The 23,831-nt window shown below is 50.7% G+C and overlaps 1 protein-coding gene across 5 annotated transcripts; it reads left to right on the top strand.

Moving 5' to 3' along the window:
• The first annotated feature begins 3,921 nt into the window (after positions 1-3,921).
• TMEM40 (transmembrane protein 40) lies at positions 3,922-22,618 on the top strand. 5 transcript variants are annotated; one of them, XM_081276273.1, is made up of 12 exons: positions 3,922-4,247; positions 14,349-14,431; positions 15,073-15,213; positions 16,597-16,692; positions 17,215-17,268; positions 18,171-18,200; positions 18,589-18,621; positions 19,215-19,262; positions 21,347-21,418; positions 21,520-21,594; positions 21,835-21,891; positions 22,070-22,618. In XM_081276273.1, the coding sequence occupies exons 1-12, from the start codon at positions 4,123-4,125 to the stop codon at positions 22,087-22,089; spliced, it is 834 nt and encodes a 277-aa protein (XP_081132399.1). In that variant the 5' UTR covers positions 3,922-4,122; the 3' UTR covers positions 22,090-22,618. The 5 variants fall into 5 exon arrangements, with proteins under 5 accessions (XP_081132399.1, XP_081132398.1, XP_081132402.1 ...); XM_081276272.1 differs by having other exon boundaries at positions 19,212-19,262; XM_081276276.1 differs by lacking the exon at positions 15,073-15,213 and having other exon boundaries at positions 19,212-19,262.
• The last annotated feature ends 1,213 nt before the right edge of the window (positions 22,619-23,831 follow it).

Genomic DNA, 23,831 nt, shown 5'->3' with positions numbered 1-23,831 from the left:
ATTTTCATATTACATAGTATACCTATCATTTTAAATATTACATTGTAATCTGGGGGGGGGGGAGTAAAAGGACCAAGGATCGAACCCGGGGACACTAGATCACGGAGCCCCCCTCCCCAGCCCTGTTTTATATTTTATTTAGAGACAGGGTCTCACTGAGTTGCTGAGGCTGCCTTTGAGCTCGAGATCCTCCTGCCTCAGCCTCCCGAGCTGCAGGGATTATAGGTGTGCACCGCCGTGCCTGGCTTTACCCCAGTTCTTTAACCTGCATAGAACACCCCCTCCCACAAGGACCTCAGAGCCCAACGTGGCCACAGGAAATTGGACCAGAACTCCCTACCCATGTTCTCTCCTCTTTTCTAATGGAGCTGTGGTCCCCAAGAAAGAGGACACCTTGCCATGATTGTTCCCGTTGGCTTTTCTCCATTTCCTGAATGCCAAATGTTCACTCTTCCGGGACCCATAGAATATATCTGATTGCTCTACTTTCCTTCCCCTATAGAAGGAAATCAGTATCAGGGCAGAAAAGAAGCTGCAAGGAGTTTGGTAACTGAACCCCTAAACCTTACCACTAGATGGCTGTGTGACCTCAAGCAAGTGACTTAACCTCTCTGTGCCTCAAGGTCTCGTGCGAAGTTCTCTGGGTAGCTGCTCGGCGATCAGACCCTTCCCTCACCTGCAAGAAGGTGAGGCAGTTGCAAAGAGACTCTAACAGAGGCCAGAAGCTCACACTGGGAACACAGATTGAGATGGCACCTACCTATGGGGGCTTCTCAGCCTGCAGGTTAACCTGGAGATTCTCTATGGAGGAGCAGCAGCAAGTGCTACTTTGAAGTCCAGGAGACCAGGGTTCAAATCCCGACCCAGACACTTTCCAGGCATGTGAATGAAATCAAATCATTTCAATTTTCGAATCCTCCCTTTTCTCATCCTGGAACTGGACAGGGTACTCTCTGATTTAGAGCATTTGTTTAATAGACGCTCTGGGATGGGGAAGACAGGTCCTGCCCCCCACAGCTGTGCCTTCAGTGTCCAAAGGCTGAGTGGCACTCGGCACTGCCCAAGGGACTGTCTACAGGTGTCCTCAGCAAGGCTGGGGGGTTGCTGTGTCACCATGTTTATGGATAGGGAAACCGACGCCAGGCTGTCTGGCTGTTGTCTGTCTATGACCATGTCTGTCTGTCTGGCCAGTAAGCACGTGCCTGCTGAGTCAGGCGGCCTGGCGGGTGGTTTGGGAATGCAGGGAAGCCAGATGCCACGCTCATCTGCTAAGCTGGCCGGGGCAGTCAGCTGTGCCACAGAAGGCTGCCCTGTGAATCACGCATGCACGTGCACACACACAGGATGGTGAGGTCACTCAGGTTAGACGTGAGCAGGGACTTCCCTGATACCTCCGGCAGGTCTGTCATGGCCTTTGACAGCTTGATGGAGAGATAGAAGATGCCCTATGCCCTGCGGTTTGCGTTTCTAGAAGGTTCCCAGGTGATGCAGAGACTACTGGTTTGGGGACCACACTGAGAATAATCTGGTTCATGTCCTTTTGCTTGAGTCAGGGTGGACCTCAAGTTTCTTCTTAAAATATCCCTGGGGTCAGAAGACTCGTTGCTTCGATTATCAATGTATTTAATTTCTAGATCTGATTTGGAAAATAGGAATTTTTGTTTGTACTTGTGCCAAGTTGAAAACACAAACTCTATGGGGCTGGGGTTGGGGCTCAGTGGTAGAGCGCTCGCCTAGCATGTGTGAGGCGCTGGGTTCCATCCTCAGCACCACATAAAAATAAAATAAAGGTGTTGTGTCCACCTACAACTAAAAAATAAATGTTTTAAAAAGAAGAACAATTGAAACAGGGTCTCCTTCTCCCCCCCAACCCATCAAATTACCAAGCCCCGCCAATTTTTCCCCCTCTCTAAATCAGTGTCATCCAATAGAAATGCATTTGGGAGCAGTTTGGAAATTCGGTAGCTCCTAAAAATTCTGCAGTGAGATTTTTAATACTCTATTTTAATATAGTAACTCGTTATGTGCAAAATATGACCTTTCAGATATATCAGGGGCACTTTACCACTGATTTACATCCCAGCCCTTTTTAAATTTTATTTTGATACAGTCTTGCTGAGTTGCCCTGCCCGGCCTCATACTTGGAATCCTCCTGCCTCAGCCTCCTGAGTAGCTGGGGTTACAGGCATGTGCCACTCTGCCTAGCTCAGAATATTATTTTAACAGATCATCAGTACAAAAAAAAAGGGATGTGCCTTCCACATCCCTTTGGTGAACAATGAAGTAGGGTGACAGGAAGGTGGTTCTGGGGCTGCTGCCTTATCCTGGGTGGCCAGGGGAGGCCTCTGAGAGTAGGTGACTCTTGAACAGAGACCTAAGACATGCTTTCTAGGCAGAGAATATTCTAGACGCCTGGAACAGCTAGTGCAAAGACTGGGGGGGGGTGCTTGCCTGGAGCCATATGGGACACTCCAGTGGAGCTGGGGCAGAGTGGGGGAGGAAGTCACAGGAATCAAGGTCAGAGAGAGCCTGAGGTGTGGGGCAGGTGCCACAGGACCTTGTGAGGTTTCGTTCTGAGAGCGGGGCACCATGGGCGGGTGCTGGGCAGAGGGGAGATGTGAGCAGACCTGGATTCCAACACGACCCTTTTTACCGTGATGAAAACAAGGGGCGGGGACAAAGTGATAGTGGTGACTGTGGAAGTGGGGGGACAGGGCTGGACTGGAGATATATCAAAGGTGGGAGCCCATGGAATTTTCCAGAAGGGTTGGGTAAGTAGACTATGAAAGAGCAAAGGCTCGAGGCTGATTCCAAGATCTTGGGCGTGAGCTTAGGGTCTGGCGACTCCTCTTGCAGGAAGCCCTCCTGGGACCCGGCTCCCTGGGCCTTGCCCAGGCAGCTTGGGTGCTCCCCGACGGTGGTAGCTTTGGTTTCCTGTGCTGCAGCTCAGGTGGCTCGTGAGGGTGTGAAAAGCAGAGGCCCGATGAGGACAGTCCCTCGCGCCCCCCGGGGTGAAATCTGGGTTTTCCCTCTTGTGCAAGGCAAAGGGGTTCTCTCCAAAATTGTCCAGCTTTAGCTCAGTTTCCTGCCCAGAGAGGGCACTGCCAGTCCCCACCTAAAGGAGTCCTGAGCCTCCTCTCCTGCCCCCTACGCCACAACTGTCTATCAAGTGCAGTGGCACCTGGCAGTGACCTCCAACCTGAAAAGCGGGTCGGGACACATGGCTGGGATCTGAATCAGGCTCCCTGGTAGCGGGTGGAAGGGGCACCTGAGCCATGCCCCCAGCCCCGCCCTTCCCAGAGCTTGGCTCCGCCCAGGGGCCCCTGAGACACGCCCCCAGCTCCTCCCCTCCCACGGCTGGGCATCGCCCAGGGGTCCCTGAGCCACGCCCCCACTCCTCCCCTCCCAGAGCTTGGCACCGCTCAGGGGCACCTGAGACACGCCCCCAGCCCTTCCACTCCCAGATCTTGGCTCCGCCCAGGGGCACCTGAGCCACGCCCCCACACCCTCCCTTCCCAGAGCTTGGTACCGCCCAGGGGCACCTGAGCCACGCCCCCAGCCCTTCCACTCCCAGATCTTGGCTCCGCCCAGGGGCACCTGAGCCACGCCCCCACACCCTCCCTTCCCAGAGCTTGGCACCAGCCAGAGGCACCTGAGGCTCGCCCCCAGCTCCTCCCCTCCCAGAGCTTGGCACCGCCCAGGGGCACCTGAGCCACGCCCCCACCCCGCCCTTCCCAGATCTTGGCACCGCCCAGGGGCACCTGAGCCACGCCCCCACCCCGCCCTTCCCAGATCTTGGCACCGCCCAGGGGTACCTGAGCCACGCCCCCAGCTCCTCCCCTCCCACAGCTGGGCACCGCCCAGGGGCCCCTGAGCCACGCCCCCACTCCTCCCCTCCCACAGCTTGGCACTACCCGGGAAGGCACAGCTGGCCCATCCTCAGCCTCCCACAACCCAAGGGCAGGGCCATGTCCCCAGGGGTGATCCAGTCTATGGCTGCCCGCTTCTTCCCCTCCTGGGGTGTTGTGGGAAACAGTCAAGTCCCACAGGAAGACCTGGGGCCGATAGCGCTGGCAGGAAGAAATGCCACCCGGGTGAGCCAGTGGGGCCCAGGGGCAAGTCATGGTCACGGTGGCCCCGCCCCCTCCCTGTCACGGGTGCGCCTGGCCTGTCCTTCCCCTGCCCAGCCGACATCCACACAGTCTGCTCAGAGTCGCCCTGCTGCTCGGACCAGACGAGGGACCCAGGTAAGGGGACCCGGGCGGGGGAGCCCTGGGCGGAGGGGCTGTTGGTTTTCAAGGGGACCAGGGAGCCTGGGGCCTCCCAGGGGTGGCATCGGGCACCTCCTCGGGGGACCTGCTCTGCATGTTCCCAGCTGACTGAGAACCAGCCTGCCTGTGCCTGTCCCTGGTAGGTGACCAGCTCTTGATTCTGTCACCAGCATGCTGCAGGGCTTCAGAAAACCCTTGACCTTGCTGTGCCTCGGTTTCCCCATCTGTCACCTGGCGTTAGGATCCTGAAGACAGGAGGGCAAGGGTGCCTCTCCCCTAGGGTCTCAGCCTCTGCTCCTGGGACAGTGAGTCCAGACAGTTGCTCCTGCCTCAGCCTTAAAGGTCCTGGGGGGGGGGACAGTGAGCAGAGAGTCAGGCCTTGGGGGACAGCCTGGGACACAGGTGGCAAGGCTCAAGGGGAAACTGGCTTGGCAGAACACCCAGACCCCCCACTCAGCCCTTCCTGGGACCCCACCCCTCCCTCTGGGCAGTCATTCTTTTTTGGGGGGAGGGGGATACCAGGGTTACAGTTCTATGCTTATTATTTTCTTCTGTTTTATTTAAAAACTGCCCCAAAGACTTAAAGATCCTAACTGGGGTGTCGGGAGTGTGTGTCACGGCAGTCGCACTGAGTGAAGCCTGGGGCGTTCTGTTTAGGGTCCAAACCAAGCAGATCTGTCAACAGGACTCCTCTTGGCTCTGAAGTTCCTAGAACTCAGACTGCCATAGCCCCAGAGGACACGTGCCACCCACACTGGGGACTCCCAGGGGCCATGCTGGGCAGTGCCGTGCCCGCCTCCTTATTTCACTTTTGCAATCCTGTATGTGAATTCTCCCTCCTCCTTTTTTTTTCTTCAAATAGAAGCTTTACTGAGATGTGATTCACACACTATGACATTTATCTATTTTTTCTTTCTTCTTTTTTTTTTTTTTGGAGCTAGGGATTGAACCCGAGGGTGCTTAACCCCTGAGCCCCAGCCCCAGCCCTCTTTATTTTGTATTTTTAAAATAGGGTCTCACTAAGTTGCTGAGGGTCTTAGTAAGTTGCCAAGGCTGGCTTTGAACTTGTGATTCTCCTGCGTCAGCCTCGTTGAGTGGCTGGGATGACATTCATGAACCCAGTTACAATTCACTCTTTAAAAATGTACAAGGCCGGGCCGGGCATGGCCTGGGAGGCTGAGGCAGGAGGATCGTGAGTTCAAAACCGGCCTCAGCAACTTAGTGAGGCCCTAAGCAACTCAGTGAGACCCTGTCTCTAAATAAAACACAAAATAGGGCTGTGGATGTGGCTCAGTGGTCTAGTGCCCCTGAGTTCAATCCCTGGTACCAAAAAGAACAAAAAAAGAACAATTCAGTGGATTTGAGTATATTCACTGTGTTGTGCCACCATCATCTCTGTCTAATTTGGAGCGTTTTTATCATCCCCAAGATAAAACCCCAAATCCTTTAGCAGTCACCCCCACATAACACTCATCTGCTTATCTCTACAGCTGTGTCCCTTCTGCATATTTCATATAAATGCATTTGGTCCTTCCAGACTAGTTTATTTGACTTAATGTCATGAGGGTTCCTTCATATGGTGACGTGGAGCTAGTCTTCCTCTTGATGGCTGAATAATATTCCATCGTATGGTTACATCCCATCTGGTCCATCCATCCACCAGTTGATGGGCGTGAGGTCGTTTCACCTTTTGGCTATTTTAATAGCGCTGTTGTGGGCCTTCCTGTCCCTGCCTTTGTGTGGATATAGGTTTTCAGTTCTTCTTGGGCATGACCTGGGATGGGGACTTCTGGGTCACCTGGTCTGCTTAACATCTGGGGGCACTACCAAACTATTTTACAATCGCACCAGCCAAATGTCGAAGGGTTCTGATTTCTCCACACTGCAATCAGCCCTTGTTATGGTGTGTGTGTGTGTGTGTGTGTGTGTGTGTGTGTGTGTGTGTCTTACCCTGACCATGTTTGTGCATGTGACGTGGCCTCTTGTTGTGGGTTTGATTGGCATTTCCCTGATGACTAAGGATGTGGACCATCTGTCTCTTTAGAGACACATCCATGCGGATCCTTTCTTTGTGTTTTTCTTGTTGTCCACTGTGTATGGTGGGTGGGGGAGAGAGGCAAAGAGAGAAGGTGGAAAGTGAGTCACTTAGGGCCTCGAGAAGTTGCTGAGGCTGGCCTTGAACTCGCCACTCTCCTGTCTCAGCTTCTGCAGCCACTACAAGTGTGTGACATCGTGCCTGGCTGGAACCAATCCTAATAGGCTCTTTTTCCAGGCTAGCAAACTGCAGTTCCACCTTCTTTTCCTCTCAGCAGTTCTGTGTTCGTCAGCTTTCAGTCACTGTAATGAAATGACTGAGATAATTCACTTATAAAGAAAAAAAGGGGCTATTTTTGGCTCATTTTTGGAGGTTCCAGAGCCTGATTGGTTTGGGCCTGCAGCGAAATTGCGCATCATGGGGGGAGTCCGTGGTGGAACAAAATTGTCTTCCTTGTTGGGAGAAAGAAGAAGAGTCTGGGGTCCCACAGTCCACTTCAAGGGCAAACCCCTAGTGACCTGAAGACCTTCCACTATGCCCCACCTTTTAAAGGTCCTACCACCTCCCAGTAGTTCTGACAACCCAGTCTCTAAGGCCTGGGCCTGTGGCGGTCACTTGAGACCCCAGCCAGAGCAGGTTCCTGACACACTTGGACTTAGGGTTCTGAGGTCTGAGTTCCTACCCACTGTGTGGTCTTGGCCAAGTCCCTTGTCTTTTCTGGTCCTGTTTTGATGTCCTGGCTGTGACACTAACTTGGGGAAGGGATACACCCCCACCTTGAGGAGCCGGGGTATAACGTGGGCTTGAGGCAGGAAGTGGGAAGTAGGAGAGGTGGAAGAAGAGGTACGAATGTGTGGACGATCTTATAAAAGGAAGGAGAAGATGCTAAAGAATCATCGCAGGCCCTGGCTGTTTCTTTAAGCTCTTGAGTGCAATGGGTTGTGATTTCTTTGGGTAAAGCGTTTTCTCCAGGCCAGGGGCCAGGGGCCAGGGGCCAGGAGACAGCACAAAGCCAGAGAAACATGGTGGCCACTCCCAGGGAGCTCAGAGGATCTTTTGATCTTTCAGTGCTGGGGTGGTGCTACCATGGAGCTGCCTTCCCAGCCCTTTTTAAATTTTATTTTGACATAAAACTCTCGCTTGGTTTTCCTGACGGTCCTCAAATTTATGATCCTCCTGCCTCAGCATCCTGGTACCCGCCGAACCTATTTGAACCCCAAATGTCCCTTTCTGGGAGCATTTGAAAGACCTCACTATTTCCTGCAAGATACGCACATGCTATCCTGGGCCCTCTTACAGGTCCTGTTAAATTTAGTACCCCAAATTCTTTGGTGATTAAATTGATAAACTGAAGAGTTTAAGAGCCTTAGTCCTCTAGAGAGTCACCCCCTACAGGAAGGACCTTGCAGAGGGCAGCCCCCATTTTCTCTGCACATGGAGAAACGGAGGTCCAGGGTGACCCAGCAATGTTTAGAGAGGGGAGGCCGGAGGCCAGCCACCCATATGGGAGACTACTGTAAAACTCAGGAGAAAGGATCTGGTGATCTGAGTGGACCACACTCGGCCTTGATCACCCTTCAAATCTCCTTGAGCTACGCCTGAGCCCTAAGCTCACTTTTCTGATTCCAGATCCACCAATAAAGACCCCAAAGGGGGGACTTGGGTTTGTTAAGTGCCAATATTGCAGACTCGTTAGGGCACAGCCCCAATGCCCGCTCACTCCCACAATCCTCTGGGGCTGGGTATGGCACTCCATCCCATGCACAGAGCCAGGGAGGGAGGGCAAAGCAAGACCAGGCACAGTTCTCTTGGCTCCCCAGCCGGTTCCTGCAAGAGCTGACCCACTCCTGGGACAAGGGTGTGACTCATCCTCCAGGGCAGGGCTTTGGGGCTCAGTCACCTCTTCCTCCTCGGCCCCACCTCCTGACACACTGGCACCGGGGATTGACTTTGCAGCCCATGAACCCTGGTGGGCACACATTCAAACCTGGGGCACCCTGGTGACTTTGCCCAGCCCCGTACAGGATACCAATGACACAGAGTCCATAAGCCAGTGGAGGAGACAAACCCTAGGTGTGTTCAACTCCCTGCCGAGCCCTGGGCAGTATCCAGAAACAGTTCCTCCCTCGAGTTGGGCAACAAGATGCCCTACCTCTGAAGAAGAGTCTAGAATGAGCCAGAGGTGACTAAGGTTTGGGACAGTGATGTGCTAGGAAATAGTGTGGGAGTGCCCCCTGGGCCTCCCCAAGTCCCGTTCCTCACTAGAGCTCCTTCCTGCCCGCTGTTAGCTTTGCAGGCGGTGCCCTGTGCCTCTGGGCCTTTGCATATACTATTCCTGGTGGCCTGTCCAGATTTAGCCCCAGCAACCCTTCTTTCAAGAACTTTTTTTGACTGACCCTGGTCTGATTGGGGCCCCTGGCTTCTACATCCTCCTAGTATATCTTAAAATTCTTTGGGGACAAGTTGGCAACTTATTCAACATAGTATTGCCAGTGGTAACAACTAGTAGGTGCTCAATTAATGTACAGATATAGGAGAGAGGTGTGTTGGTCAAATGGTATTCAGTTACAAATGCTGAAAATCCTGAGTATAATGATTTAAACAAAAAGGGAGTTTATTTTTTCTCAAGTTAAAAGAATACAGGCAGTTTCCAGTATGGACTAAATGGATCAATAATGTATCTACATTTGCTCTGGGTTTTCCTCATAGTCACAAGATGGCCACTGTAGCTCCTGCCATCACATTCATGTTTAAGGAAGAAAGGACAGGGGGAAAAATATAGCATGATTAGGCTCTTTTGCCAGGAAAAGGAAAACTCTTCTCAGAATTCCACTTCTCAATGGACAAAACCAAGTCACATGGATATCTCCAGCTTCCAGGGAGGTTCCTCATTAGAGATTATCTCAGCCATTGAGATAATTGTTCACTTGCTACATTGAAAGAATTCTTTTCAAAATACAAGGGGGCCCTGACTAATAACTTAAAGTTATCCATCATTCATAACCTTAATATCAGTTAGGAGAGTGTGTGTGTGTGTGTGTTTTCTGATACTGGGGATTGAACCCCAGGGGTGCTCTACCACTGAGTTACATCCCCAGCCTCCAGCCCCATTTTAATCATTTTAAGGTCCCACTAAGTTTCTGAGATCTTGCTAAATTGCCCAGGCTGGCCTTGAATTTAGGATCCTCCTGTCTCAGGCTCCCAAGTTGCTGGGATTACCGGCAGGCACCAGAGAACAGTTAGTTTTACTGTGTAGTGACTTCTTAGTACTTAGTTGAATTCTTCCTGAAAAAGAAGAATTTTTATTTTAGAAAAGGGTAATGAACCTTAGACCTAGGAGATAAGGGATGAGCGGGGCTGGGGCTAGACACTGAGGGTAACAGGAGTTCAGTTGGAGTTGGATCCTATTAGCTTTCTGTCACTATAACAAAATGTCTGAGATAAATCAACTTAAATAGACAAAAAGACTTATTTGGGTTCATAGTTTTGAACATTCCAGTGCATGAGCAGTTGGCCCTGTTGCTTTGGGCCTGTGGGGAGGCAGCACATCATGGTGGGACTGTGTGATACAACAGAACTGCTCCCCTCCTGGCCAGGGAGCAAAAGAGAGAGAAAGGAAGAGACCAGGGTCCTACCATCCTCGTAGAAAAGGGCGTGTCTCTAAAGACCTAAAGACCTCCCATTAGGCTCCGCCTCTTAAAGGTTCCACCACCTCCAAAAACTGCCACCCTAGGGATGAAGCCTTTTTTTTTTTTTTTTTTTTTTTTAAATATTTTATTTTTCTCGGCGGACACAATGTTGGTATGTGGTGCTGAGGATCGAACCCGGGCCGCACGCATGCCAGGCGAGCGCACTACCGCTTGAGCCACATCCCCAGCCCTTGGGATGAAGCCTTTAATACGTGGGCTTTTGGGGGATGTTCAAGATCTAAATTCTTGAGTTGGGCATGATGGTGCACATTGTAACTCCAGTGACGTGGTAGGCTGAGGCAAGAGGGTTGCAAGTTTGAGGCCAGCCTGGGCAAAATAAAGAATAAAAAGGATGGGGGGTGGAGTTCAGCCCCCAGTATGGGGAAAAAAAATCCAAACTATGGCACATAGAAAAGGAGACACTTATGCGAGGCCCTGGGTTCCCTCATCAACACATCACCTAACTCTCTGTCAAGGTGCTACCATCCCAGTTTACAAAGGAGGTGACTAGAGAAGTGAACTGCACGCCAAGGTCAAGGTCAAGCTATGCTCAGTAGTAGGATTGGGGCCTGATCGATTCAACCCCAAAGCACATGCTCTTGCTACACATCAAATATTGTCCTTTTGCACACGTACCCACCTCTGGCTGGCATTTGGTTAACACTTGCTGTATACCAACGGTTGTTCCAAGTGCCTTGTGTGCTTAAACTTGTGCCATCTGCATACCGATACAATTGAATGAGTACGGTTACTGTCACCCATTTCACAGAGGAGCCAACTGAGGCTCAGTAAGAGGTTGAGCAACTGGCCCAAACTTCCATGGCTGTTGACAGTCATTCCTACCTTGATAAACCAGTGGTTCTCACGAGGGTGACTTTGGCCCTGGGGTGGGAGGGGGGATACTTGGCAATGACTGGAGACTGTGTGTGTGTGTGTGTGTGTGTGTGTGTGTGTGTGTGTTTGGTGCTTGGGATTTTGAGCCCTAGGGTCTCGCCCCTGAGGGACAAGCACTGCCCCACTGGGTTACAACCCCAACCCCTGCAGACATTTGGAATGATCCAGATGGTGGAAGGGGTGCTGTTGGTCCCCCAGGCCCGGGAGCTGCTAAACATCCTACAGTACACGACAGCAAAGATTATCCGGCTCTAAATGTCATCAGTGCTGAGGTGAGAAGCTTTGCTCCTCATAGGGAATGAAGCTAGGAGGAGAACGAGGGTAGGAATCAGAATGTAGTCAGCATCGCCAAGTTAAGCTGCTATAACAAAGAGGCCCTGAACACAGGGGCACAAGGAAGAGAGAAGCTTATTTCTTGTGCTCAAAGCAGTTCAAGGGTGGGCAGGTCCAGGCAGGCGGGCAGCTCTGCACATGAGGTTTAGCAGGAACCGGTTTCCCTTTGCGTTTTGGCTCAGCCACTCCCAGGGTGTTGACTGGAGCCGATTCGGCACCCCAAGTCTTACATTCAAGGATGTAGCAGCTTGGTGTTCCTGCATGCAAGAAGCAGGAAAGAGGAAGCTCCTATGCCAACAGGAGTCGACCTAGATGCAGCTGAAGCCAGGAGGTGCTGGTCGGAGAGCCGGTTGTTAAATGTTCAGGAATTTGGAGAGCTAGTTGTTAAACACGACCATTAGATGATGTGAAGAAAATAAATGCTTCACATACACCACTTCTTCATTTATTTTACTGCATTCTGTTGTCATCTGAGCACTGCAGAAGATTCGAATCTTTTGTACCCAGGTGGTGGGATACTGTGCCATGTGCACTGCGGAGTTGCTCCTCCCATGTGCTCAACCATGTCAAGGAGACCTTGAAATCACGCACAGTAGAGTCTTTTTTTTTTTTTTTTTTTTAAGTACCAGGGATTGAATTCAGGAGCCCTCGACCACTGAGCCCCATCCCCAACCCTCTTTTGTATTTTACTTAGAGACGGGGTCTCACTGAGTTGCTTAACGCCTCGCTTTTGCTGAGGCTGGCCTCCAACTTGCCATCCTCCTGCCTCAGCCTCCCCAGCCACTGGGATACCAAGTGTGCACTGCCACAGTAGAGTCTTTACGCTCCTGAAATCAGTCAACCACACATCAGAGCTTGATTGTCTTGATTGTCTAAATTTAAGAAAGCCATCAAGAAAATGAGAATATTCAGATAGAAAGTTAATCTGTCGGGCTGGGGATGTGGCTCAAGCGGTAGCGCGCTCGCCTGGCATGTGTGCGGCCCGGGTTCGATCCTCAGCACCACATACCAACAAAGATGTTGTGTCCGCCGAGAACTAAAAATAAGTAAATAAATATAAAAAAAAAAAAGAAAGTTAATCTGTCATCTTAGATCAGTGTCAAAGAAAAAATGAGCCAACATTAAGACCAAGCAACCTCTTTGCTGCATCTCTGCTGAAGTGGGTAGTCATCAGGCACTTATCTGAAGTCTGATTTTGCGACATTCTCATTGGCAGTTTATAGTAGTTGGGTTTTTTTAATTTTTATTTTTGCATGAAATACCATGTTGTCTGAAGGCATGGACATATGGGATTTCTGTTGTCTTCTGGTTTGTAAACTGCATGCTAAATAGTTACATCAGAAAAATTTATAACAAGCCTGTGTGCCCCTGTCTAGGTACACACTCCCCCACCCCCAGGGCCACCACCCGCTTCTCAACACACCACCGCACATACCACATCTGCGCATGTGCCACTGGCAAGGATGTAGTCACGTGGCTACCCCAGGTGCAAGGGATTCTGGGAAATGTAGTCTTCAGCGGGGTAAGCCTGTGCCCAGCAAAAATCAAGTCTGGCTCCAAGTTCCCCAGAGAAGCATCTGCTTGCTGGAGTTAGATGTTTGGATTTTTTTTTTTCCAGTTATGACCTACTGTGGTGCCATCGGAAGGCCCCTCCAGAGTTCAAGAAAACACAAAATATGGTGTCCTAAAGGGACATATTTCCAAACCTTCCTCTGCATCTTAAGTACTGCTTCTTGTCCTCACCTTGACCATTTATAGTCATTTTGGTCCAAAAATAATCAGGTTCCAGCCTGACTCCATCGTTCCCTGGACCGATGTTTTCAAGTGCATTAAATAGAATTTGAACACTAGTCCCTCCAACACAAGCCACTCCATCTCTGCCCCAGTATACTCCTCTATGGGATTTTATAAAAAACAAAGGCAACAATCTTTAGGGAAAATGTTCTGTTGTCTGGAAATCACTTTCAAATGTGAGGAGTGATTAATCCCAATTCCTGCCCGACTGGTTTGTTATTGGGCGCAGATGGAATTCAGGACATATAAGCCCTTTGTAAAGCTAAGTGCTAGAGTGATATAAGCATGTTGCATTTTTAAATAATGAACACTATTGGTTGTTTTAGTCTAACAAAAGCAATTCTGTTCTCAATTTAGAGAATAGAAAGTCATAAATAAGAAAACTAAAATACCCATAACACCCAGAGAAAAATCACTATTTATATTTTGATATAGCTTCAAAAGCTATCAATTTATAATCATATATTTAGTTTTGGGATCCTCTTTCTATTTCTCTCAACTCTCCAACAAGATTTTTTTTTTTCTTTTTGGTACCAGGGATTGAACTCAGAGGCATTCGACCACTGAGCCCCATCCCCAGCCCTATTTTGTATTTTATTTAGAGACAGGGTCTCACTGAGTTGCTCAGGGCCTCACCATTGCTGAGGCTGGCTTTGATCTCGAGATCTTCCTGCCTCAGCCTCCCGAGCGGCTGGGATGACAGGTGTTCACCACTGTGCCTGGCCTCAACAAGATTATCTTGAAGCAGTTTCCAGAAATCATATATTTTATCTGGAATATTTGAACATATGTCAGTAAAATTAAGGATAAGTGTAACACCAATATAACGCATACACCAATATAAGTATCACACCTAAGAAAATGTTCTTAATGTTATCAAAAGATGATCATTATTCAAATATCCCTAATGTATATATTTTTTAAAATTCTTTTGTATTTATAAATGAACAGAATGCCCTTATTTTATTTGTTTATTTTTATGTGGTGCTGAAGATTGAACCCCTGCCCCATGCATGCTAGGCAAGCGCTCTACCACTGAGCCAGCCACAACCCCAGCCCTATATTTCTTTTTTTTATGAGTTGTTTTTCTTATATATTTAAATCTTGGGTGTTTGTCTTTTTTTAAAATATTTTTTTTGTTATAGGTGGACACAATACTTTTATTTTTATGTGGTGCTGAGGATCCAACCCAGCGCCTCACGCATGCCAGGCGAGCACTCTACCACTGAGCCCCAGCCCCAGCCCCTGTCTTTGTCTTATTTGTTTGCCAGGCTCTTTATATATTAAGGACATTAGCTAAAGTGAAATTAATTATCATTGTTTATCCTCCAGGGAAAAAGCCATGGATGCTTCAGGATCCTCCTCCCACTCTCAAGACGACAATCAAATCCACAAAGAGACAGAAGATCTCGACTGTATGTTTGCCTTCTCGGATCCTCTGGGCAAATCCACTTGGCAAGGGGATCAGGAGGAGGTTGGACAGAAGAAGACCTTGCTCAGCTTATTTGGTGCAGGGGCTCAAATCATAGCTGAAATGATTTTACACACACACACACACGTAATCGGTCCAGTCTGTCTCCCAACCCTTTGTAGCTGAGGGGAACCTTATTTATTTGCCAAATCTCATGGCCTTATTAGGGGCTTGGGCTGGTGCTAGGGAGGGTCCTGCGAGGGTAGGAAGGATCCTCAGTGGCCCCGGAATGGGGCATGGGAAGGTTAGGGGTGTGACGGGATCCCAGCTTCCCAGTGACTTACACAGTAATTTATAAGAATCCCAAGTGGCAGACTCTACAGTGTCTAGTGGTCTCTGGGCAGGGGAGGTGGCTTAAGATCCTCTTTTCTGGAATCCATATTCAGAACAATTCCCTGGGCCTTTGGATCCCATGGGATCTCTGAGATCCTCGGACCCCTACACCTTCCATTGACCTTAGATGTTTGGGAAGATCATCTCGTCCCTCCTGACCCTCTACCACTCCCGGGGTCCGAGTGGACCCCTGCTGGTCCCCGGGTGGGAAGGGCCAGAAGCACTCACCCCTTACCTGTGTGTGCCTCCCAGATGGAGAGACAGATTTCCACAAGCAACATGGGAAGTCTGAACTCTTTCCCCGAAAGCAATATGAGAGAGATAAGTCTTCCTCCTCTTCATCCTCCTCCTCCTCATCGTCCTCCTCTTCCTCCTCCTCCTCCTCCTCCTCAGGTATAGCAATGGTGTTAGGGGATGGCCCCGTAGATCAATGTCAGAGCACTTGCCTAGCATGCTTGAGGGCACCGAGTTCCATCCCAGTCCTGCTTAAAAAATACACAAATAAATCATGTATTCTTTATTCACTTAAAATGCATAAAAATTGGGCTGCGGTTGTGACCCAGTGACAGATTGCTGGCCTAGCACACGTGAGGCACTGGGTTCCATCCTCAGCACCACCTAAGATAAATAAAGAATTGTCTAAAACAAAAGTATGAGAGTCACGCCTGTCATCTCAGCCGCTCTGGAGGCTGAGGCAGGAGGATCTCGAGTTCAAAGCCAGCCTCAGCAGTAGTGAGGCCCTAAGCAGCTCAGTGAGACTCTGTCTCTAAATAAAATACAAAATAACGCTGAGGAGGGGGCTCCGTGGTGGAGGGCCCCTGAGTCAAGCCCTGGAATCACCACCCCCCAAAAATAGCTACCTCCCTATTAAAGCAACAGACCCACCACTGATCAGGATGAAATCCAGGGCTCTGTCCATGTCAAGCAAGCAACTGCTGTACCACGTGGGGACATCCCCAGCCCCTGTGGTTTTTAAATGAAGTTTTGTTTTCAATTATAAGATATTGCAGAAAATATAGCAATAGAAGCCAGGTGCAGTGGCGCACACTTGCAATCCCAGCAACCTGGGAGGCTGAGGCAGGAGGATCACAAGTTCAAGGCCAGCCTCAGCAACCCTGTCTCCAAAAAAAAAAAAAAAAAGACCGGCATCCTTGGTAAAGCACCTGTGGGTTCCATCCCCAGCACTGAAAAAAAGAAAGGGGTATAGGAATCAAAATAGAAATATCAAAAGTGAAATAGGAGGAAAAAAATCACTCTTGGGGAGCTGAGGTTGTGGCTCAGTGGTAGAGCACTCTCCTGGCATGTGTGAGGCCCTGGGTTCGATCCTCAGCACCACATAAAAATAAATAAAATAAAGGTATTGTGTCCAACTACAACTACAAATATTTAAAAAATAAAAAGAGATGCTCAGTGGCAACTGCCTGTCATTCCAGTGACTCAGAAAACAGAGGCTAACGGATCACAAGTTTGGGGACAACCTTAGCCTCTTAGTGAGACCCTCAGCAACTCAGCCAGGCCCTGTCTCAAAATAAAAAGAACTGGGGTATGTAGCTCAGGGAGGAAAGTGCCCCAGGTTCAAGGCTTTGTTGGAAAAGAAAAGCAAGCAAGCAAGCAAGAAAGAAAGATTAAGTGATACAGAAAAAGAAGCAGGTCTCATAACCCCCAGTCCCCAAAGCAAAACTCCTTCTCCTAAAAAAAAAAAATAAAAGAAAGAAAAAGTTCTAAAAATTCCAACCTGAGGTTCTCCTACAGCTGGTTTGTGCTTGTTCCCTGCAGATAGTGGCGATGAGGACCGGCACCTCAGAGTTCCTGGGAAACGTGGACGTGGACGGAGCCCAGGGCCTGGTCACCCCCACAGGGACAGGTCACCTGGTAGGCACAGGCCTTCCTCTTGCTGCTGTTCCTCATCTTCCTGGGGAAGTCCAAGAGAAAGATGTCAAATTGTAGAATTCATTCGAGATCATAAATACTTTGTGAAAATTCCCACATACGGTTATGTAAACCACACGTGGCTCTGGAGGCTGAGGCAGGAGGCCAGCCTCAGAAACTTAGTGAAGCCATATAAGCAACTCAGCTTTTCTCCCCCTTGATCCCCGGTGCTGGGGATCAGATGCAGGGTCTCATGCATGCTAGGCAAGCACGGTGCTATGGGATACACCACTGAACTACATCCCAGCCCTAATGGACCCCCTGAGCCTCAGTTTCCTTATCTGTAGAATGGGTAACTGCACGGGGTTCTCTCTGGAGGCTGAGAGCCCTCGTGAGGCTAAGCTGCCTCGCCCCTAAGCCCTGGGACTGTGTTAATTTCTCCGGCTTCAGACCCATGAGAGATGGAAATGGCCCTGGGACAGTGTGTCTGGGGACAGCTGATCTAAGACGACTGTCTCCACTCAGGTGCTGAGCACGGAGACCCTGACATTTTGAAGGATGAACTTCAGCTCTATGGAGGTGAGGGATTGTCCAGAACCTTTGGAGAAAACAGATTCAGAAGGACCTGAGGACTCAGGGCTTTGGCAAAAGTCGATGGGGGTGGTCGAGTGCTTAAAGGGGGCATGTGGGGACACACGGGGTGTCTCTTCCCTTTGTTGAGACTTGTTTCTAGGAAATCTTCCCTTCTCTTCTGAGCTATGGGAGAACCTAGACAAGTCACTCAACCTTTTCTGGGTCCCATTCAGAAAAATGGGACATGATCAGTACTCCTCTGGGCATGCTGGGCTGTTTAAAAATGCTAGTCAAGTCAGGCGTGGTGGCAAACCCGTGTAATCCCAGCGGCTCTGGAGGCTGAGGCAGGAGGATTGCGAGTTCGAGGCCAGCCTCAGCAACTTAGTGAGGCCCTATAAGCAACTCAGCGAGACCCTGTCTGTAAATAAAATTATAGAAAGGGCTGGGGCTGGGGCTCCGTGATGAAGGGCCCCTGGGTTCAATCCCTGGAGCTACAGGCTTATAATCCCAGCAGCTCAGGAGGCTGGATTAGAATGATCTGCAAGTTTGAGGCCAGCCTGGGTCAACCTAGGGAGGCCCTGTCTCAAAAATAAAAAGTGCTGGGGTGTGGCTCATGGGTAGAAGACCTCTGGGTTCAATTCCCAGAATCCCTAATGCATATATGTGTGTTTATATTATATAATAAAAGTGATTTTTATCACTCTAGAAAAGGCAAATATATAGTCATGTGTTAGTAGATGACTTTTTACCCTCGAGGTCTCCAGGATGCTAATAAATTATACGATTGGGGTCTCCCCTCATTTCATTTGATCCCGACTCCCCCTGATCCTCACCGGGACCCACCTTTCTCCCCAGCCTCTGCCCCCAGAGGATCATGGGTAGTGACCCCTGGTTTTCCTTCTGTGCAGGTGGAGAAGTAATCCTCTCCGGGGAATCAGGTGAGTGTATCCATGCAGGGACAAGGGCTCACCTGTGCCCGTGCCGAGCCAGGCCTGGGTGTCACCTCTCTCCCACGGGCCACCCACTGCCACTGTGGGTGGCTCTGAGGGACAGGAACCCCAAGGCTTCTTGGGGCCCTGGAGCTCTGGCCTGGTCTCAGCAAGCAGGCAGGACTGGCCACAGCCTGAGGCCAGGAGCCAGTGGAGATTAGAAAGGGGGCTTAGGCCAAAAGCAAGGGGGGTTTTGGTCAGCCATTGGCAGACAGGAAGAATCTTCTGTGGCTAGAGAATTTTGACAGGTCACCACCTCTGGCTTTCCCCAGAGTGGGGACGCCTGTGAAGGACCCCAAGCTGGCCTGGCCACTAACCTTGAGCTTCTCTATTCCAGGACTCCGAAGGAGAGGCTCAGACTCAGCAAGTGGTAAATACGCAGCTCTGGGGAGAGCAGGAGGGGACCTGGGCTTCAGGGGGTAGGAGGGACTACAGAGGGCCTGAGAGGGTCGGTCAGTCCCAGCAGGGATGTGGTCATCATCCAGAATGTCACCATGAGGCAGGAAAGGAGGAGGATGGAACAGAACTCAGGTGGAAGCCGTGCAGGGAGGAGGGTGAAGGCCAGCCAGCCTCCAGATTCATGGTTCCCGTGGCTGCTCCTGCTCCTGGCTGCTGTGCGTGTCCTTTGACCCACAAGGAAGCATCCGGGAGACCAGTGCTCAGCAACGCAGGGAAGAGAAAGCCCCCTGCCATCCTTACCAAACACTTAGCCAGGCACGGTGGCCTACGCCTGTCCTCCCAGCAGCTCAGGAGGCTGAGGCAGGAGGATCGCCAGTTCAAAGCCAGCCTCAGAAAAAAAAAAAAGTGAGACCCTAAGCAGCTCAGTGAGACCCTGTCTCTAAATAAAACACAAAATAGGGCTGGGGACGGGGCTCTGTGGTCCAGTGCCCCTGAGTTCAATCCCTGGTACCAAAAAAAAAAAAAAAAAAAAGTCAAACCTACTTGTCTCTTATTCCCAAGGAGAAGAGGAGGCGGCCTCTGAGTTACAAAGACTGAACATAAAGAAAGATGGTAAGGAAACGTTGTTCCCAAGCCCGTGTGCCTGGCTGCTCCAAGCTGCTGTGGGGACAAAGTGACTGGTGGCCTAGGACAGTAGTGACCATAGCCCTGCAGTGGGCAAAACCCCCGAGCCCTGAATCACCCCCAAGAAGCTGCGACAGTGATTCTGATTTGATTCAGATGTGGAAACGGAGGCTCAAGATTGGAGGGCGACTTATGTCTACCCAATGGCACGGCCTGGACTTGAGCTCTGGCCCTGTGAGATCATTCGGGTGCCAAGTGCCTCAAAAGGGTCATAAAAGTGCAGGCCATGTCCGAGTTGCTTTAGAAGATGTCACACCCCTTCCCTTCCCCTCCTACCCCTCTGCCCTATCTAGAGTTCCTCTATTCCTCCCATGCTCCCCCTCCCTACCCCACTATGAGTCAGCCTCCTTATATCAGAGAAAATATTCGGCATTTAGTTTTTTGGGGGTTGGCTAACTTCACTTAGCATTATCATCTCCAACTCCATCCATTTATCTGCAAATGCCATGATTTTGTTCTTTTTTATTGCTGAGTAATATTCCATTGTGTATATATGCCACATTTTTTTATCCATTCATCCCCTGAAGGGCATCTAGGTTGGCTCCACAGTTTAGCTATTGTGAATGGTGCTGCTAGAAACATCGATGTGGCTGTATCCCCGTAGTACGCTGTCTTTTTTTTCCCTGAGAAAATAGATTGGGGAGAACATCTCTATCAGGAATTCATTTTGCATTGCTGAGAAATCAAGTGAGGAAGAAAGAAGAAAAAAAAATGTTTGCTCATGCCCCTCACGGTCCAGGTTGTCTGTCTCCAGAGAGACCTAAGTCGGATGCTTTCTTCTTACACAGGGTCTAGTTCTGCCTGATGGACATTTTTCCCCTAAAGCGTAACTGACTTCAGAGCCAAGAATGTTCTAGAAATATTCATTTCAATTTTTTTTCTCCCTAGGAGCAAACAATTTTGCCCCTCCCCACCTTTCTTTTACTTGCTTTCAAAATGCTCTTGATAGCAGTGGTTTGCAACATTCGTGTTGCCTGGGGACACTTTCCCATCCAAGAGCCTATCATTGACCTTGAGTTGTATCCATCAGAACACGGAGGCTCAGAGAGGTCAGGACAGTTGTCCAAAGCTTCAGAGCATATCAGAGTCTGTGCTGGACATTTCCTGCAGCCTTGGCACCCCACTCAGAGAGCTGACCTTGGTCACCTTTGTAACTTTAAACATGGCGTGTGTGTGTGTGTGTGTTTTGTGGTTTGTCTTTTGGTACTGGGGGATGGAACCCGGGGGCTTTTTAACACTAAGCGACATCCCTTGCCCTTTTTATTTTTTATGATTTCGAGAGAGTTGTGAAGATGCTGAGGCTGGCCTCCAACTTGTTGATCCTCCTGTTTCAGCCTCTTGAGTTGCTGGGATAACAGATGTGCACCACCTTACCTGGATCTCATTGCACACTTTTACAGTTTTGGGGGGGTGGAAATTTGGGGGGCCCTAAGTCACCAGTGAGCCTTGGCAACTTAGCAAGACCCTGTCTATACATAAATAAGTAGGGCCAGGGATGTAAGTCAGTGGTACAGTGGTCCTGGGTTCAATCTCCAATAGCAGGAAAAAAAAAAAAAGATCCGGGCACCGTGGCAAACGCCTATAATCCCAGAGGCTTGGGAGGCTGAGGCAGGAGGATCTCGAGTTCAAAACCAGCCTCAGCAATGGTGAGGCCCTAAGCAGCTCAGTGAGACCCTGTCTCTCAATAAAATACAAAATAGGGCTGGGGATGGGGCTCCGTGGTTGAGTGCCCCTGAGTTCCATCCCTGGTACCAAAAAAAGAGGTCACCGGGCCCATGTTCAGTCCTAGCACCTCAGGAGGCTGAGGCAGGAGCACTGCCTGAGCACAGGAGTTCGAGACCAGCCTGCGCAACATAGGGAGACCTCGCGTCTCCATCAAAACCAACAAAATCAAGCAAGAGAGGATGGGGGGTGTAGCCCAGCAGCAGAGCACAAGGTCCCTGTCCCCAGGACCACCTAAAGAGGGAGGGGAGCAGGAAGGAGGCCGTGACCCTGTGGCTTTTCCTTTGTAGACGAGTTCTTCCACTTTGTCCTTCTGTGCTTTGCCATCGGGGCCCTGCTGGTGTGCTACCATTACTATGCAGGTGAGGATCCCTGGAAAACTGGGAGAGGGTCGCAGGGGTCGTGGGGGAGGCCAGGGCCCTGCAGACCTGTAGGCTGACCAGGCTCCTTTGCTGTCCTCCAGACTGGTTCATGTCCCTCGGGGTCGGCCTGCTCACCTTCGCCTCTCTGGAGACCATGGGCATCTACTTTGGGCTGGGTAAGCCCCCCGGGTACCCCCAAACCTCATGAGCACGTGTGCGCTTGCCCACGCACACACGGATCCACAGGGCTGGCCATCTGTGCTGACCACGGACTAGAGAGTGACCATCTCAATTTATCATTTTGAAAAATTTCCTTATGCTCCTGATTTCTTCGAGGTGGACAGGAGGGTGGGCCTGGGCATGGACCCCTTGCCCGGGCACAGCCCTGACTGGTCTTTCTCTCCGTTTCTGAGCAGTGTACCGTGTCCACAGCGTCCTGCAGGGCTTCATCCCCCTCTTCCAGAAGTTAATAGGTAAATTTGGGTATTTTTTCCTCCTCTTCCCTGTTAGGAAAGGAGATTTGGCATCTCTAGGAAATACTCCGCCGAGGCAGGGACTCGGGTGTCAATCTACCTGGGGCCTGTTTAGCAGCTGTGTGGCCCCAGAAGGATCCAGGGCCTCTCTGTGCATCCTGTTGGCTTTGCTTTCCAGGGTTCAAGAAGACCCACTGAGGCCACGGGGACAGAACCACGTTCTGGGAGACCACAGGAGGCCATCCCAAAGCAATCAAGAGAGCTCTTTTCCTTCCATGTGGGCTGGACCTTGGCAGGAGTCCAGGCCGGAGCATGATTTGGGCAGCCCCAGAATTCCATCCAGCTGCCAGGGTGGAGGGCAGAGGGAGGGCGCGGGCCTGAGCCCTTCCCAGGCACCCGGATCAGCAGGAAGCTTCTGGAAAGTGATGGTTCTGGGCAGAGGGCCCAAAAGCCCAGGGGACCCTCCAGGTGGTGCTCTGTCTGGGCTTCTGGTTTCTTCCAAAATCTCAGACCAGGCTGATGCGCTCTGAGGTCCAAAGAGCCACCGTGGGGTAGAGCTCACTACCCAGAGCCATGTCCCCCCCCCCCCCCAGTAAACCTGATGCAGGTAAGAAGAGGGGACCAACATCACACCCCTGGGGATATTCCCTCAGCCCTGCTGTCCCCAAAGCCAACAATTCAAATAAACACCTCCTCCCTGCACTCAAAGAGTCAACTAAATATTATAGCCTGGTTTCTGGAGTCCAAGAACATATTTGGTGTCCCCTTTGAAGCATGTAAGGGGCGTGGCCAAGTAGGGGCGTGGCCAAGTAGGGGCGTGGTCGAGTAAGGGCGTGGTCGAGTAAGGGGCGTGGCCGAGTAATGGATGTGGTCGAGCAAGGGGCGTGATCAAGTAGAAGGCGTGGTCAAGTAGAGGGCGTGGTCAAACAGAGGGCGTGGCCCGCAGGCCCTGAGCTGGCTGCGTGCTAGAAACCTCCACTGTGTTAAGATAGTGGCAGATGCACCAAGTGGAACACGGAGCACAAGGGAGAAACAGAGGCAGGACAACTCTGTCTTCTGTCCTCCCCTGTTGGGTCTTTGCGCGGTGGGGACACAAGCCCAACCTCAGTTCTCGCTGGTCAACTTCCCCCCTGGGAGGTGGTCCAAGGAGGGGCTCCCACACTCTCTCCAGATCCCAGCAGAGCCTCCCAGGGACCCAGCCCCGGCAGGACCCCGGACTTCTCGTAGCTCCTCTGTCTGGCTGGAGTTGAAGGCCAGTGCCAACCTGGGGTCCGGTTACATGTCAGGCAGCGGGTGGAGCCTCAGCCCCATTTCAGTGTGTGCTCAAAAAATAAAGCATTGGATCCTGAGCTCAGGAAGGCCGGCTCAGAAATGGAGGCCGCAGGGGGGAGGTTGAGTTTAGCTTCTAGTGTCCTGGTCTCTGCCGACTTGGTTTCTCCTGTGGTCCCAGGGAAGGAGGATGGGGTAGTGAGTATTTCAAGGCCATGCAAGACATGGGAGGACAGGAGACAAGCCCACAGGGGAAGTAGCAGCTGTTTGTCCCCGTCTCCTGACACAGATCCTGAGGTCCTTTGTCCACTCCAGAGGATCTGGGCCAGGACCAGACTTGAAAGAAGAAAATGCTGTTGGTTAAGTCTAGAAAACTGGACAAAGCACTTGACATTGGACCTGGATTTTAACAAGGGAGACAGGGAAGGACTGTCCTCGCAGAAGGTATAGGTATGGAGGAGCGAAGGCAGATACCTTGCCCACAATCTATCTATCAAAAAGTCCAGTGTGCTCAGGCCACGCAAGGTGTGAATTGGGTGAAGATGGGTACATGCTATAGTTTGGGAAATGGACCCTTTAAGAGGCGGGGCCTTGTGAGAGGTCTTTAGATCATTGGGGGCGTGCCCTTAGAACAGAGGGAGACCCTCTTCTCTCTTGATTCCTGGCAATGA

Source organism: Spermophilus citellus, assembly GCF_964194105.1.
Source record: "Spermophilus citellus genome assembly, chromosome: 19".
Lineage (NCBI taxonomy): Eukaryota > Metazoa > Chordata > Mammalia > Rodentia > Sciuridae > Spermophilus > Spermophilus citellus.
This window is presented reverse-complemented; position numbering and strand designations above follow the sequence as displayed.

Bases quoted from the DNA above. Each gene is read 5' to 3' on its own strand.
- TMEM40 (XM_081276272.1), top strand. From the start codon at position 4,123: ATGGTCACGGTGGCCCCGCCCCCTCCCTGTCACGGGTGCGCCTGGCCT. The intron at 15,214-16,596 runs GTATAGCAATGG...TGTTCCCTGCAG, and splicing joins CTCCTCCTCCTCCTCCTCAG to ATAGTGGCGATGAGGACCGG. The intron at 17,269-18,170 runs GTGAGGGATTGT...CCTTCTGTGCAG, and splicing joins TGAACTTCAGCTCTATGGAG to GTGGAGAAGTAATCCTCTCC.